The 18,037-nt window shown below is 33.8% G+C and overlaps 1 protein-coding gene across 1 annotated transcript in view; it reads left to right on the top strand.

Moving 5' to 3' along the window:
• LOC140446919 (uncharacterized) overlaps positions 1-18,037 on the top strand; it is a 444,869-nt gene that overhangs the window by 356,947 nt on the left and 69,885 nt on the right. Inside the window, exons 10-11 of the mRNA XM_072539513.1 lie at positions 277-513; positions 626-827. Coding sequence (XP_072395614.1) covers positions 277-513; positions 626-827 — 439 coding nt within the window. The remainder of the gene's footprint in view (positions 1-276; positions 514-625; positions 828-18,037) is intronic.

Below are 18,037 nucleotides of genomic sequence, written 5' to 3'. Positions count from 1 at the left end.
ATAATCCTACTTGCAGTCAATCGATAGCGATGATCTCTGCAAAATTCAGGAATAATTTTCTCAACGTAAGCGAAATATGAGGACATCCTTTATACATGTATCTATTATGTCATGATGTTCACAAAACTGAATAACCCTGAACCTTCTCTTTTCCACCCTATCGAATTATATTCAACACCTTCACATACTCGTACTCCCATCATTTCACGTTCCATTAAACGTGTTCTTTCCACCCGCACCGTCACCTGTAAACTTTATTTCGGTATTTTGTTGCAGGAGGTGGATGATGACGTGAAGATGGGAGCTAACGTCAGCCGCCACTCGGCCAAAGGGTTGGGGCGGCGCTCGCAGTCTAGTGGTAGCATATGTAACGGCGGTGGCGGCGCGGGTAGCGGCGGTAAGGGTAGACATCCCGAGGGGAAGATATGCAGCAGTCTGCCTAGTTATCTGGACGATAGAGATAAGAATGGGGCCTGTAACAATAACCATGACGGGAAACATCATCTGGATGAGGTAATTGCAGATTTTTTTATGTAAATTATTTAATGTACGAGAAAAAATTATATACGAGTATAGTAAAAGATAAATGTGTGTAAAGTTATTTTACATGAAATGTTCTTTTCAGGTTGATAGGATCCCTCCCATTGGCGATAGCGCCCCTCTTCACTGGAAGTTCTCCGATACGCAAACAATTTGCGACCAAGGTTATGGCTCGGAGAGATCACCGGAGGAAGAGTATCCTCCGAATCTCACCAGTTTAGAGCAAGACTCTCTACAATGCCACCATCATCTCGAACCCCATGCTTGCTACCCCTTCATCACTCCAGGTAAGCGTTTACTTTTTTATTTTGTCTTGGCTTTGTTATCATTATCGGTATTCTTTATTACACAGCAAAGGTGCCACTGAGCTATACTATAAGTCGACGTTCTGTAATAAATAAAATATTAAATAATTAGTAAAAAATAAAAATGTTTAAAATTGAAAAGTATCATCCGTACAGGATACAATCGGGTTAAGAATTGTTAGACTTATGTCCAGTTATAAACAGCTTATGTACTGTTTTTCGATAGGGCAACTTTTTGTTTAAATTGAACAGTTAACTGCCATTATTTTAGGTATTGGTTAAATGAAAATCCTCGTTATATTTATGAAGCACATACCCAGCATCCAAAAAAAGTTAAATGTTTGGATGATAATTGTCTGATCGGTCCATTTTTCGTAGACGGAAACTTGATTGGTGACAAGTATTTAGATTTACTAAATAACCAAATTATTCCCGTACGTCAACAGAAGGGCCAGTTACACAAAATTTTTGCCTGAAACAAAATGGAGCGCCTCTTCACGATCATCGACTGTTGTTTTCTATATATACGATGACCTCTATGTAGCATATGAGTTCACCAGAAAGGGAGTAGAATGTTTACGTTCCATCTAGAAGCCGCTGGTTTCTCCCGTTCACCTTGGATATGTACCTATATTACGACAGACAAATAAGAAGCAAGAAGACTTGTAAAACTTTATGTAAAGCAATTAAAATCACATAGATAATGTACATATGTACATTTAATTTTAATACATAATTAATATCTACCAATTAAAATATGCGTGATAAAGATACAAAAACCTTTATCTATCATTAAGACTAATTCATATACAAAGCGGCAAAGTCTGTGAACAATAAAAACAAATATATTATTTAGCAGAGTCACTTTTATAACGTGTGAATAAATTAACAGTAAAACAGATAAACGAAACCAATACAACACGAACTATGGATATCTATATCACCAAAACCGCTTGTCTACGGGTGTAGATTATCGTGTAGATTATACTGTTGTATAATTGATCAATTATTCAAAGGCATTAATTTACCGCTACCAATAACGGAACCTTTGTTTTTTAAAAAATTAGTTGTTTTGAAAATTCCGAGAATTGCGTAATCTTAATTAAAAAATATTACGAATCGATCAACTCTTGAGCATTTCATCATCATCATCATCACTGGCTCGACAACCCTTTTTGGGTCTTGGCCTATTCCAGGATTCTTCTCCATTCTGATCTGTTTCGTGCTTTTTTTCTCCAGTTTTTTATTTTTAGGTTGTTATAGCATTTTCTATTTGTTCTAAGTATCTCAGTTTCGGTCTTCCTCTTGTTCTTTTTGCTACTGGCATCTGTTTGAATATTTTGTTTGGTATTTCGCCTTCTTCCATTCTTTCTACATGTCCTATCCAACGCAGCCGTCCTATTTTAATGACTGTTATAATATCCGGATCCTGGTATATTTTGTATAGTTCAGAGTTGTATCTTCTTCGCCATATTCCGTTTTCTTTTGTGCCCTTATATATGTGTCGCAGAATTTTTCTTTCGAAGGTGGCTAACAACGTTTCCTCTCTTTTAGTGAGTGTCCAGGATTCTGAGCCATATGTGAGTACCGGTCTTATTAGGGTTTTATATATTTGGCATTTTGTATTTCTTGCGACGTTATCTGATCTTAGTTGCCTAATTAAGCCATGGTAACATTTATTTGCAATAAATATTCGCCTCTTCACTTCCTCCGTAACGTTATTATCAGATGTGACTAGGGATCCCAAGTAGGTATATAAAGTTTTTTATCCCCTCTATGTTGTATTCTCCTATTGTTATATTTTGGGGCTGTCTTATTTCTGCGTTTTTACTTACCTACATATATTTTGTTTTGATTCCGACAAAATAGATCGCTTTGTTACAGTTTTGATAGTTGAAATGCCGGAACTTTTAAAATAGCGTATCTTCGCGAGAATTCCATTGAATTCTTAATGCCTTGACGGTGGCATTGTATAGAGACATATGAGTACTTATTTTAATGCCCTTTTGTAATTATGCGATAAGATCTTCTCGCAAAGCTGAAGCTTCTGCGCGAATCTTTGCACCAGTGAGAAGATCGTCGTTGTAAAGGTCTCTGTTTAATGGGGTTTAATGTTATCCATGTTATCCATAGTTTGACATGCACGGCCGGTTAATTAGCGATTTGATATACCTATCATGAATGAATTTTCGATCATCAAAGCGTTTTTGTAACAAATTCCACCCGACATCTTAATTTAGAGCAGACCATTCGATAGAAGATATTATGTCAGCAGCTTCTCATGCTAAACAGCTTTTCATACAAAATAGGTTTACTCACGGGAGAAATATTATTATCTTCATGAACTAATGAATAAAATAAATCATAAAAAGCTAACCACTTGTCGATACAGCCATTAAAGATATTCACCGGAATAATTGGAAGCGCTGCTGCCGGAGAATTCATTGCAAAATAAGCAGGTTATGTAATGCTGTGTGCAGATTGAATTTCTACCGACGACAAAGATGAAAGAATACTAGAATGATTGGTTCTGGTGGTGTATCATCCAGAGTTAACGATTTTAATTTTTTCGTAATCCGACTCGACAAAAGATCGGTAGCGATATCACATGTTGTAGGAGAAATAAAAAGATTTCCCCAACACTGTGGTAAAATTGTGTTTCACATGTTATAAAAACGGAAGATCATTACAGAACATTAACTTCACATATTAAGCCAATAATTATAACATTAGATGATGACGATTCTACTGAAGATAACAGCGATAGTGACATAAAGTTGTAATTTGTAATTTTTTTCCATCTAAACTTTAAATTTTATTTTTTTATGTTATTGTTTCTAATTTTATTATGTTATCTTTTTTAATTCTGATTTTTGCTACCACTCTTAATCTTTTACTGCTATTGGCATTATTTTCCTTAATTTCTTTAATTTGTTCATTTCTCTTATTTCATTGTACTTAATAACATATCTATAACTTCATAGATATAAATATGTATTAAATATATGATATGATATTTAATTTTATATTTATTATTCCAACCCTATTAAAATATTATATTATGTACTTGAACGTTTTTGTTAATTTTAGCGAATCCGCTCCTGGAGGGTCTGTTGTTTGTTATTATAATACTAAATCGGTAGGGTGATCCCACCAGCGTCAGGCAAAATTTCTTATATCTTGACGAAACTATACTTTATGAATTAAAAATAATATAAAACGATAGCTTAATAGCGTATTTATTGGGTTTGTTTGGGTATTAGTATTGGGTATGTTTACAATGAGACGACTTAACGCCTTTGAAATGTAGACCTATAGAAGAATTATGAGGGTTTCCTGGGTAGACGAACAATGAAGTACTGAGAAGAATAGGTAAAGAGAAGGTAGTTGAACTTACAATTAAAGAAAGGAAGCTACAGTATCTCGGACATGTGGTGCGGTGCGATAAGTATGGCATCCTGCGACTCATAATACAAGGAAAGATAGATGGCAGAAGAAGCATAGGAAGAAGACGAATTTCATGGCTTAAGAACCTGAGAGAGTGGTTTGGATGCAGTTCAAAACAACTATGTAGAGCTACTGCCTCAAAAATTAAAATAGCTATGATGATTGCCAACCTCCGTAGCGGAGATGGCACCTGAAGAAGAAGAAGATGTTTACATGCTAATGTTTGAATGGGTAATTATACAAAAATGTTCTTCGTTAGAAAACTGGATAACAAAATATTTATAGGAGAGGTAGTAAAAATCAGTCCACGCATCTAAAATTATACCCTTACAATTTGGGTAATTTCCAAGACCGCACAACTATTTCATGAATGCGCTTCTCCAAACTCTAGCAACAAAAGTGTCCGAACGAAAACTATTCACAAACAATAGCTTATTACTTTTTCTTACGGTAAATTGTATAGCAATTTAAAAATAAAGATAACAATTACAATTGTCGAAATTCTACAAAAATGTATTAAAACTACCATTTTAATCCTTTGAAGTTTACCAAAGTAACGTCAAAAGTTACACAAACAAAAACTAACTAATAAAATTAATTAAAATATAATTAGAAGGAACACATGTAAAATATTGCTTTTTTCATTTCAGAGATAGTTACTTGATTATTTACTTTATCCCAACTCTGTACATCATCATCAATCAGCCAATCGCGTCCACTGCTGGGCATAGGCCTCCCTCAGTTCTTTCCAGTGTTCTGTACACTGGGCCGCTTGTAGTCAGTTTCCCGCTACACGTTTTATATCATCGGTCCATCTAATCGGTGGTCTTCCTCGGCTTCTTTTATAGTTTCTGGGCCTCCATTCCATAATACGTCTTTTCCACCGTCCATCTTTAGTCCAGTTACTGTGGCATTTTCCCTTTAAATTTTTTATAACTGCACCGATTTATCTAAAATTTTTACAGTGAGTAGTAAATTACTCAAAAAACATAAGTTATATAGTGCCGATGTGTGCTTCTACCCCTGGGGTGGTTGGCACCCCATCTAGGAGGTTGAACTTTTTACACTCAAAATAACCCCGGGAATTGATATAGAATCAAATTTTAAAGAAAAAATGTCATGTAAATTTTTTTCGCTAAATTAATACTTTTTGACTTTACGCACTTAAAAAAGTAAACTTTTCGCAAAAAAGAACATGTTTTCCAATGATTTTGTACGAATAACTCAAAAACAAAGCGTTTTATTGAAAAATCTATAATGAGCAAAAATAAAGCTTATAAAAAAACAAAGAGATTGTTTTTTTATTAAGTTTTATAAGTACAATACTAAGAGATTTATAATTGTTTGAAGATGACTTTTTATTTTTGGGATACTATACTCGATGCATTTAACTCAAATATCGGAAAATGGACATCTTTTTTGATAAAAACTTATACAACACTTTTTAAAGAGCTAGAAAAAACCTTTAAAATGAGCTATGTTAAAAGCCATTTCGATTAAAACAAAGCGAAATACGAAGGAAAGAATTTGAATTACTCTAGCGTTTTTAAAAAAACGAGCAGTATAAGTAACACTATTTCGATCAGAATTGAAATTAAACGTATATCTTCTAAAATTCATTTTATTTTAGTGTTATTTATAAGTTTTTAAAGTTTAGCCTATTTAAAATGCGTATTTTTTGAAAAAATCATGTTTAAATTAAAAAATCTTTTTTTTTTTAATTATTTAAAAATTTATTTTTGTCAAAATAAATCTAAAACTATAAGAGATACGTGAAAAATGGTTCTATACCAAAATGTAGTTTTTTTCTTAACAAAAATTTTGATTTTTTTATTTTTGTTGTAGCTCGAAAAATAATAGAGATATAGCCAATTGAAGTTTAAGATACAGCGGCTGACACACCTGTAATCAGCACTTTGGCCCTTTACTATTTAAAAAGAAAGAATTTTAACATATTTTAATCTACTTAGTCTTGTAGCTTTTGAAATTACCTTCAAAATATTTTTTTAATGGACACTGTAGCTTAAAAATTAACGGAGTTATTTTAAAAAAAATTTGGAACATGTTATTTATATTTTGGAGCATTAACTTATTTTCTGTATATATAAATGCTTTATTCAAGTATATTCGAAAAACTGGTAACAGACACACTAACACTCACACAAATATGTATATAATACATACATACATACATATATATATATATATATATATATATATATATATATATATATATATATATATATATATATATATATATATATATATATATATGTTATGTATATAATATAGGCACCTCTAAACTGAACATTTGCTTCAGAGAACTAACGAACACAGAGAAGCGACACTCCTTTGAAGTTGCGTGGGCAAGCCACCAATGAGTGCCAATGACAGGAGTACTTCAGATCTCGAAGACATTTTAGAAGCTGGGAGATACTGTACAATTTTACTGTATGGCCTTGCCAAAGACACCCACATGAACAAAATGAATAAGGTCGAAGATTATTCATCATTACTTGAACAAATGCGATACGAATCGTTTATTAAAGCCACAACTAAAAATAGTGCAGTTAAATTATCATCTCTTGTACCAACTGTAAGTGCCCTGAATGAGCATATCAAAAGAGTTTATTTACAAACTCAGATATGGCTTGGAAACAAAGAGATTGATATAACGGACTGGGGATGGTTCAAGAGTGATGATATTTTACAACCAATAAAAATGAAAAGTGGACCTGCACCAGAAGAACTATTGAAACTGATTTTTTGCAATTGCAAAAAGTGTTGCGGCTCAGCGTGTGGCTGTCGTAGACTAGGTCTATTTTGCAATGCTACGTGTGGAACATGCTCTGGCGACAATTGTCAAAACTGTCCTGCAATAGACGAAGAGGTGGAGTTAGAACACGACGAGAATGACGCTTCAGACAATGAATAATTTGATATATTGTAAATAATTTTTATTTTTGTAAATATATTTTGTATACTTTCTAATGTAAAGTATTTTCATGCATAATTTTTTACAATATAAACATCATGAGTATACTTAATTTTTTTATTTAGATATTTACCAAAGGGGAATTTGTTTCGTGAGCATAGAGGTGGTTTTTAAGGGTTGAAAATAAGCAACTAATCAAAAAATATTTTATTGATAAGAAAGGAATTTTTGAATATAAATGTACATTAAAAACTTTTGAAGTTGTTTAAAAAGATTTTTTATATATTTTGACATAGGGGGTAGTTTTTAAGGGTTGAAGTGTTGCAATCAACCAAAATTATTTTATATAAGCAGAGAATTACATTGTAGATGATATAAATGCACTACAAAAGCGTTTGAACCTGTTAAACGATTTTTTACAATTATTTTTATTAAAAGGGGTGGTTATTAAGATTATTTAAGGGTTGAGAATGTACACAATATCCATTAATATAATTGACAATATTTCAATTATTTAATTTAACACGATTTAAATCCATAAAATGCTTTAATATAAATTTTTTTCATTATTTTCAATAAGGGGTGATTTCACCCCTTAAAAATAAAAAGCTCACCTATCGCATATATAACTTTTGAAGAGGGAGGTAAGATAAGCCTAATTCCAAATTAGCAAAATCGATTCAGTTATAAAAAATTTAGAGGTATTGACCTCTTTTCCTCCACAGTGACTGGAGTACTTGTGTTCTGGCTAAGTGCCCTGCCCAGTTCCACTTAAGCGTCGTGGTTCTTTCGATGACGTCTTGAACTCCTGATCTTTGCCTGATTTGTTGGTTTGTTATGTGGTCTTGAAGGATCACGTTCAGCATTGCACGTTCCATGGCTCGTTGTGTAACTCTGAGTTTATTCGCAGATTTTGGTTGGCTTAATTTGTCAAATGCTGCCCATGTCAGTTCTATTCGCCTCTGTATTTCATGTGTTTGATTGTCTCTGCTTATTTTGATCTCGTGTCCCAGATATTTGTAAGTGTCTGTTTGTTGTATGGTATTATTGTCTGTAGTTATATTTCCGCTCATTACGAGAGTTTTCATAAGTTTAGTTTTCTCAAAGTTTATCTTTAATCCTGTTTTTTCAGACAGACTTTTAAGCGAATGTATCATAGAAACTGTATCCTGTAAGTTATCTGCGATTAATACACCATCTGCAAACCTTAGATGATTTAATCTTTCTCCATCTATATTGATGCCAATATCTTGCCATATACTCTGTATATGCGGCAATATAATATTGTCACACATGACTTTTTTAACATAAATATTTCCTTTGTTTTTAATATTTTATTGTGGTTTTAAAATGTCTTTTAGAGCCGGTAATAAACTCATACACCTACTAGTAAATTTATGTTCACCAAGTAAAAGTATACATTTAGTGGTAATTTCTCTTCAATTAACGCTATAATTAAACTTCGACGTGAATCTATACATTTACTAAAGTTCAGGCTTTAACTGAAACATATAATACGAAACCTTTTATCGACAGAAGTTGTATTCGTATACAATTTTGACGTTTATACTAAAATCATAATAGTTAACCTAATTTTCTAGCTTTGCCATGAAAATAATGGAAGTACTAGAACGTTTTGTGGTCACAATACCGATAATTTATTACATATTAACTTTTAATTGAAAATGCATTAAAATAAACATTTTATGTAATAGAAAATATTAAATAATGATATTAGTGTTTTAATTATTAAACTAGTTAGTTATAAATTATCGAACGCTTTATATATACACATATTTTAATAAATTAGTCAGAGAGACAATGGAAAATACGACGTCATAAATACACGGCCTTCTCCCTGGTAATAATTATTATTCCATCCCGTCTTCCATTTGTAAATAATATTTACTTAAGCATTCACCTTTATTTCGATGTACTAGATCGAATTTTTTTCCTCTTGATAATACGGGAGTCTAGACCTCTATATTTTTAGAGTGTATCAGTCAACCAGTCTAGGGAATTCCCTTAGTTGCCAACGAAACCGTCTTAATTAATGACAGCCAGATTATTATTCCCGAACGTCGGGAATTAACGCATTAACTTCTCCGTCTCTTCCTTTTTGTCGAAGCAAACGACCGAAGAAAGTCTCGGGAATTCTGCGATGCGAAAAAAAGTAAATTGCCCGAAAAAAGCAATAGCGATATCTGATGGCATTTATGGACCACATTTTGATAGGTTTCATTCCTATAATGATACAAAAATCAGACGAGAAAGTAATTAGATATTATTATTAAATAATGAGTAAATATATCAAGAATATTAATTAATAGTATTGTTTTGTGTAAAACTTAATGAGCTCGCTGATTAATATTTAATTTACAATAACGAATAATGCAAAATGTGTAAAGGGAGATATTATGTAGATGATTGTAATTCAAATAGCAATTGGCAGATTTAATAACTTATTGTCAATTCTATACGAGACTCACTTACCTTTTGTGAATGCAGCCGATATCTAGAGGCTGGTGCACCGCTCCGAACCTATGGGTATGCTGGACGCACAGTTGACGATGCTTAGCGACGATGAGTTGGTTTAAAGTGCCGCACATACGGAAGAAATACGCATCTAGGAAAGTCAACTAGGGTGGTTCCTTTGTTCTTAGGACCTCCGTACATAGCAATAAATTAATCTTAAAATTTGGTCATTTTAAACTTTCTGCACAAAGGACGGGTACGTTTCCTTAAGGAATCTGAAGTGTTTTGGGTTGATAAATAGTTTCCCAAAAACACGTTGTTTTCAGACAAGTGAATTCTCAGAACTTGACAATAACGAATCAGTCAATTTCAGGTGAGAATTTAAAAGATTTGTAGTTAAAGCCATATTTTGAAACGAAATAAGGTCATATTTTGAATATTAAAAATAAAATATTTAAATAAGTCTTGAACACTTTTCCAAACAAGTGTATTTTGTAGATTGTAGAGTACAAAGTGGGCGTTTGATCTTTCCACACTGGGACTTGAAAAATCTGTTGTGTATATCTATATCTTAAGTGAGCAGTGTTAGTTGATTAGTCTAGATTCTGTTATCTGAAGCTCTAAAAATATTTTTTCGTACCCAGCAGAAGGCTGGAATAGCCTTTTTGCTTGCCTTTGGTCTTGCGTATTTGTCCAGTGGGCTGTATTTAGTTCGTACTCCCTTTTTTGGATACTCAAAACCAACCCATTCGTGTTGGTTCGTGGAGAATAAAAATGAACTATGAGCTCAATGAATTAAGGCGGATCGCAGATACTGTTAGATTTGTAAAGTCACAAAGACTGAACTAACTTGGCCACTTAGAAAGAATGCCAGATAATCGAACTGTAAAAGTAATCCAGAGATGGAAACCCCAGGGAAATAGGACTAGAGGCAAAGGCTTGTAGCGCCAATTAGAAGAAGAAGAAGAAGAAGGATATGCGAAACATTTCTATTATGCAGTTTCTTCTTGAACAAGATTGCAGATAAAAGATATGATCTGGCAGCCATAAAGTTGTTATTATTTTCCTTTGGTGACTCTTTGTAGCTGTTGGTGACTCACTAGTTGCAACCTTCATTAGTGCTGCCAGAAATATATAAATATAATAATAAGGACGTTCCGCCTGGCTGAAAAATATTCTTGACTGGGCCGGGTTAAACACACAGACACTTTAAAAAAAAAGCAAAATATAGGGACGATTTTGCAATGGTTATAGCCAACCTTCGTTAGTGAAGTCGACACTAGAAGAAGAAATGAAGCTCTTATTAGAGAACGGGCACTCGGATTGCCGCGTATGTAAAAGAGAGAAACAAGATCTATGACACAAATTTTTGCTGGTTTGAATTCGCATTGTACAAATGAGCGCCCGTCCTGCTATACGCACTTCGTTAACAATTAAAAAACAATGTTTTAAAATAAAATAAGCCCAGAATTTTCATCAGGAGCTGATAGAAGAAGGCTTGAAATTGAATTTAGGTATTTTGGTAATTGTTCATAATGATCCAAAAAAAACTAAAGAAAATTATCTGGGCCGAAAAAATTTATTGTTACAATTTGTTTAAAAAAATTGTTTTAAAAAACTTAAACAACTTTTCGCCTGAGTGACCTCTTGAATCTTATTTTGGGGTATCTCATGATATGAATGTCACATACCTTAAAAACCCTGCTAAAAATCATCCATAATAGAATACACGCTAAGCTGGAGATGGATATTAGTGATTCCCAGTTTGGATTTCGAAATGGAGTGGGCACAAGAGAGGCACTATTTTCTTTTAACGTGATGACTCTAAGATGTTTGGATGTTAATCGAGATCTTTATGTATGCTTTATAGACTACAACAAGGCATTCGATAAGGTAAAACATGACCGACTTATAGAAGTAATCAAAAACATGTCAAGGATATCACATTGATATCAAATTTATACTACAGCCAACGATCAAATGTGAAAATTGGAAGAGAAGTGTCAGAAGAACTGGAGATAAGGAGAGGAGTCAGGCAAGGTTGCATAATGTCGCCGTTATTGTTTAATGCTTATTCTGAAGAAATCATACAAGAAGCTTTGGTAAACGAGACAGTCGGCATAAAAGTGAACGGAAGTTTAATTAACCGCATTAGGTATGCCGACGATACAGTCATAATAGCCGACAACTTGGAAGACTTAGAAAGAATAATGAACAAAATATTAAAATATAGTGGAGAATGCGGACTCTCTCTTAACATCAAAAAAAAATTGAGAGAGTAAAAAGATATACCTACTTGATATACTAAATAAGAGTCAGAATTGAATAAACACATGCCAACTTCGTGAAAATGAAAAAGATTTTTTGCAGCAAAGATCTGACATTGGCCCTCAGAATAAGGCTAATTAAATGCTTTGTACACAGTGTACTCTACTATGGAGCTGAATCATGGACATTAAACCGGAATACAATAAATCGACTTAACGCGTTTGAAATGTGGACATTTAGAAGTTTGTTAAGGATTCCATGGGTAGATAGAGTCACGAATACAGAAGTTTTAAGGAGAATAGGCAGAGAGAATGAAATGGAAAATACAATAAAAGAAAGGAAATTGCAATATCTCGGACATGTGATGAGAGGCGAAAGATACAACATCTTGAGATTCATAATTCAAGGAAAAGTAGAGGGTAGGAGAAGCGTAGGAAGAAGACGCGTTTCCTGGTTGAAGAACCTGAGAGAGTGGTTTGGTTGCAGCTCAAGGCAATTGTTCAGAGCAGCTGCCTCGAAGGTCAGAATAGCCGTGATGACTGCCAACCTTCGTCGCGGAAATGGCACTTAAAGAAGATGAAAGTGATTATGCAAAAAATTCTCATGAGAATATTGTTCCTAAGGAACCCGAAGTTTTCGCTTTGTCTATGACGACAGTGTACTTATCACGTACATCGAAAAGATCTACAAACATTGATAGATTGTAGCAAAGAAATCGTGCAAGAAGGAAAAACATTGGTATCACGGATCAATGGAAAAATAAACAAAAACAATGATCATTTCTAAAAATCTCACAATAAATATATCGATTATCGGAGATACCATTGAGCAAGTGGAAAGATTCAAATATCTTGCCCGTCTAGACAATAATACACTAGCTTCAGATCAAAAGGAAAAAGCAGGATAGAACAAGCCGGATTTTCTAGCTCATAATGTATTGACTTCGACTTCCAGTCACTAATAAGAGAAGCAAAAGACAGGCAAGAGTTTTCAGAAGTCATTACCAACCTTTGTTAGAAGAGGGCACCTGAAGCTGAAGAATAACTTTTGTCAAATTTACTTTGGAAGTAATGTTGTAACGAAATATATTTTGCCTACCACATAGGGTATTATTATGGGGGTTGAAAGTTAGGGTAGAAACTATTGGGGGTAGAGATAGGGCAAGCAAAATAAACGAAACTGTGCGAACGGCACTCAGGGCTTATTTGGAGAGCTGGGTCATGGATAAGTTAAATGGCAATGGGGTTGGATAGGGGCAACTACTAAAAATGAAAAAAAGGGGGTTCTTACATAAGTCTCTTGGAACAAACGGACAAAAAAACAACAGGGAGGACCTCTAGCAATTTAAAATAGACGCCGCTTCGAGGTGTCGAATTATAACGATTACAACAACTAGTTGTAACTATTGAAATAATTATTAAAAATATAAAAATAGTTAGGAGACTTTTCTAAAATAAAAGACAAACTGGTTCAGAGAAATAAATTAAACATTTATTACTGTCTCAACACAAACAGGTACAAATACAGATAATACATAAAAACTATATTAATAGTCACAAAAGTAAATATAAAAATAACGGAGAAGAACTTAGTCCTATTCGTTTACAAGTGTGAATTGCTACATAACTTACAAATGTTACTGCGCTATAAATTGTGGCAAAATAAAAAATTATTACAAGTAAAGAATTATCTTTTTAAATAAAACTATTCATAAAGATCAACCTTTTCTAAAAACAAAACAAACTAATGTCACAAAAATATGAATCTAGCTGTCATATGTCAACATTCAATTTAACAGAGAACAATTAAAATGACAGCATAGCCACACCCTAAGATTTACAATATTAATTATTAAAACCTTTATTTTTATTATTTAAATTATGAAAGCAATTGTCGATCGGATAGCCAAGCGGACTGGGCGGCTGGCTTCTCCTTCGCTTCAATGCGAGAGATGTCAGTTCAATCCCCAGCTCGGTGTACAGAAAACAAAAAGGCTAACGCAGCAGTTTAAAATTCTAAATGAATCTGCGGCTTGGTGATACTCCTCCATAGATCCCTACCGGAAGGGCGTGTGCCGCCTAAATACCGGGTATATATATATATATATATATATATATATATATATATATATATATATATATATATATATATATATATATATATATATATGAAAGCAATTATTATTTTAATGTTTATTTATTTTTTTTGAAAGTTTTAAAACAAAAAAGTTACGTTGGTTTCACAAAAAACAATGCACTAGCACTTCTGGGGTTAAACTGGAATCATACTGGAATTTCTACTATGTATGAACGAAAAAGACTGATTGAAATGGTCTGGAACGTTGATCAGCCGGGGACAAACATAGGTGAGGTAGAAACAAATCAGCTGCACATTTTTACAAAACTGGAACCATTGCACGTAACGTAACACGTACTGCACAATTAATTGCAAAGCTACTAATCTTTCATAAGAAAATAAAGAAACACAAGAACAATACAAATTTGACGAACAATTTGGACCCACACTGTAGGCCACTTACTCCGACAGCGACCCAAACGAGAGTGATCCAATAATCTTGCCGGCAAAAACTTCTCAGCGATCTCAATGAATGTTTATTTGAAACGCAGAATGTTTAGCGGTTTCGATCAAAGAAAAATATCAAAGAATTTGCGTCCGTGACATCAACAAACTTTAAAATGGTTTACATTAACTTCGGCGACAATGTAGATTGTAATAGTTTTCCAAAAAATTGCTTCCAGAAAAGTCGTTACATCGATAAACAAGCCATCTTTTGAACACCTCAAGTTTTACTTTGAGCGTGTATGATCAAAATTATTAACTTCTTCGACGTATAAATTTAATTTTAATATTTATAAATTTTATTTGTTTTATTTATATTCCGTTTATTCTAGGGTGTTTTAGGATATTCGTTACAATGTGCTTATTCCATAATAATTGATTATGTAGTATGGTGCCCAAAATACATATATTTATAAGTTAGTATACTTTTTTTCTATTTTATAGACATTTTCTTCTCTTTACACTATTGGTTGTTTCACTTTTACTAATAAAAAATCCTCATTCGGCTTGTTTGGTTTGGCATACAGAGAAGATGCCTTAAAAAACTCTCAGAGAGTATAATCCCGCTGCTTACCAACATCATCAATGCAAGCCTCATACTGTGTTACTTTCCTACCCCTTGGAAAGTGGCCAGTAAAATCATGATCCCTAAACCAGGAAAACCCCTAATCAGCACTGAATCATATGGACCAATTTCTCTTCTGAATACTTTAGGTAAAGTCTACGAGAAAATCCGTAAGGAGAGACTCGTAGAATTCCTTGAAGAAAACCACATCATCCCAAAATTTCAATTCGGATTCAGAGCTGAACACTCCTCTAAAATTCACGTCACACAAAGGCAAAATAGCCATACGCATATTCCCAGATGTCCAGAAGGCTTTCGATCAGGTCTGTCTGACAGTCAGGTCTGATCGAGAAACTCCGCCGCTCTGAACTGCCAACCACATTTCTAAAAACAATAGGTACACTCCTATCTCTCGAATCGTACCATACGAGTTAGAATCAACGACAAATTCTCCACAACATTCACTCCACAAGCTGGAGTACCTCAAGGCTCAATTTTACCACCAATTCTTTACACAGTTTATAACAGTGACCTCTCTCGCCCCACTGATACTCGACAAACGGTGCATCGTCAAATGGTGCAACAAATGGAGAGTCGCTCTCAACCCAATCAAGACACAGACCATCCTCTTCAGGCATAAGGCACTTCCTAGTTTGAGGATGACGGCAACCTGATAGAGCTCTATGAAGCTAGACTCCCATTTCAAAGTTCCGTCACCTACTTACAAGTTCAATTTCAGAAGAACCTTAATTGGGATACGGAATTAAATCTTACCCTAAACGGAGTGAGAAGAAGGGCTAGACTCCTAGGAGCTTTATCAGAGAGATCTTGGGGTGCACAGAGTAAGACTCTCCTGCACACCTACAAAACCTACATTAGACCAATTTATTGAATACAGGGCTTTTCTTTACTCCACACTGAACAACCGCCAAATAAACGCCATCATAGCCACAAAACGCAAAATTCTAAGAAAGATCATACGGAAGCATGTAGACTATCCATCGGTATTACTCCACCAACTTGCAAATATACCTACTATAGAGAGTATAATACGAACTCTCGGCAAGAGATACGTCGTACGAAGCGTCACAAGCTCCAAAATCAGAGCAAAGGAGGTCCTTAAAACATCTTGCCACCGCCTAGGACACATACTCACCAGGCATTCCGCAAATAAAGTTCCCTTCTTCCCGGACAAACTTCTCAATTTGGTTGGAAATGAACTTCCTGGCGAGTATTTTAACACCCTAGAAGCGACGATACTTAGATATCGCAGATTCTAACAATCTGCAAGCCAAAGATGCCCAACTTAAAGAGCCGTTCCCAAATGTATAGCTGGTAACATGCGATAGTACGGCATGGCTGACAACCTTCCTCAATCACACTCACGCTGACTGACTACTGCTTCTTAGCAAACGACTTGTATTCCCAATCTCTCCTTTCACTAACACAAACTGCTTTCGTATACTGACGTCTGCTCTTGTCAAACTCTCTTCTGGCAAGGGAGCCCATACCTCGAAGACGCGCCCAGCCTAAACGAGGTTTAAACAACGTTATACTCACTTGTTTGATCTTTCTTTCATTAACTACTTTATTTTTTCTAATACATTTTTTTGTTCATATGTTTTTTGTTATATAGTTTAAATTTCACCATATTTTTCGGTCGTTCCCTTCCGTCCCTCCCTTTTTCTATTCCTTTTACACGGAAGCGTTGTAATGGTACCTTTTATTCGCGGCCCATAGTACGTGGTCTGGAAAACGTCTTCCCGACGTTTCGTCTACAACTGCGGTAAACACTCAGTATATGTACAAGAATACAATACATCATTACAGAAGATTTAAGTCTGTATTATGTCTCAGTTTTATCGGTGTTATATTTTATTATCCAATTTTTCAATTTTATTTATAATTATGATATAAATTCTCGTATACCATCTATAAATTTTTTATCGTGTAGAATGATTTCCTTGCAAAAGCTAAAGTACTATTATTCGACGTAAATACTTAAAGACCTTTTTACGAGAATACGCGCCTTGTCTAATGACAAATAAAAATGTAGAATCTTACAACTATAATGGACGTCATTAAAAATTTACATCCTTCGTTCTACAATAAAAGAATAATCTTTTATTCCGTATGACATTAGCAGAAACGCGATCATAAATTTTTAACGACATCTCCTAAGGATTTGTAAAAAGATAGTAATTGCTCATTAGTGTATCGATCCTATAAAAGTATCATCAGGAAAGTGGATCTAATCAATTTGTGGAGATTAACAAGATGTTATATGACTAAAACAACAATGCATGTTTCTCGATAAAAAAAAATATAATATTCAGATTAAACTTTAAATTTATACTATTATAATGTATTTCTTAATGTTTAAAAGTACGTTAAAGGGTTAAAAATGCTTTTTATTATTCTTCTTCTTATTTACCAACCTTATACAAGCATTGTGTTGTCGTGAGTTATCATATAAGTGGGTAGTGCAGATGTGGCAGTACCCTAATATGGGCTTTTTATAATTTCAGCATTTAATTTACTTTGTACCGCTTGACCTGAAGATGCATTGCAAATTTTAAAAAGCAAAACCGGTCGTTTTGGGTAGTAAAATTAAATTGATTGTTAGTAAGTCTAATTTGTTTCTTTTACCTATTTATATTTTTAAAGTAGCTCTGTAACTAACTGACTGAAAATTTCTGTAATATAAATGTGACAACAGATTATTTCTCCAAAAACAAGTTTATGTATCATTACCTACTATTTTCCGATAATTCGGATATGTGATTTCTAATTTTCTGAGTTTTTATCATCACATTTTCCACAAATATTATAATTTAATTAAATTATCTAGTACACGTATTAGAAATAAATGAAGCACTGGGGTTGAAGAAACACAATAGTAACATTTTATGTAGAAGATTT

Source organism: Diabrotica undecimpunctata, chromosome 1 (genome assembly GCF_040954645.1).
Source record: "Diabrotica undecimpunctata isolate CICGRU chromosome 1, icDiaUnde3, whole genome shotgun sequence".
NCBI lineage: Eukaryota > Metazoa > Arthropoda > Insecta > Coleoptera > Chrysomelidae > Diabrotica > Diabrotica undecimpunctata.
Note: the sequence above shows the minus strand (reverse complement) of the source record. Positions and strands in the feature narration are given on the sequence as shown.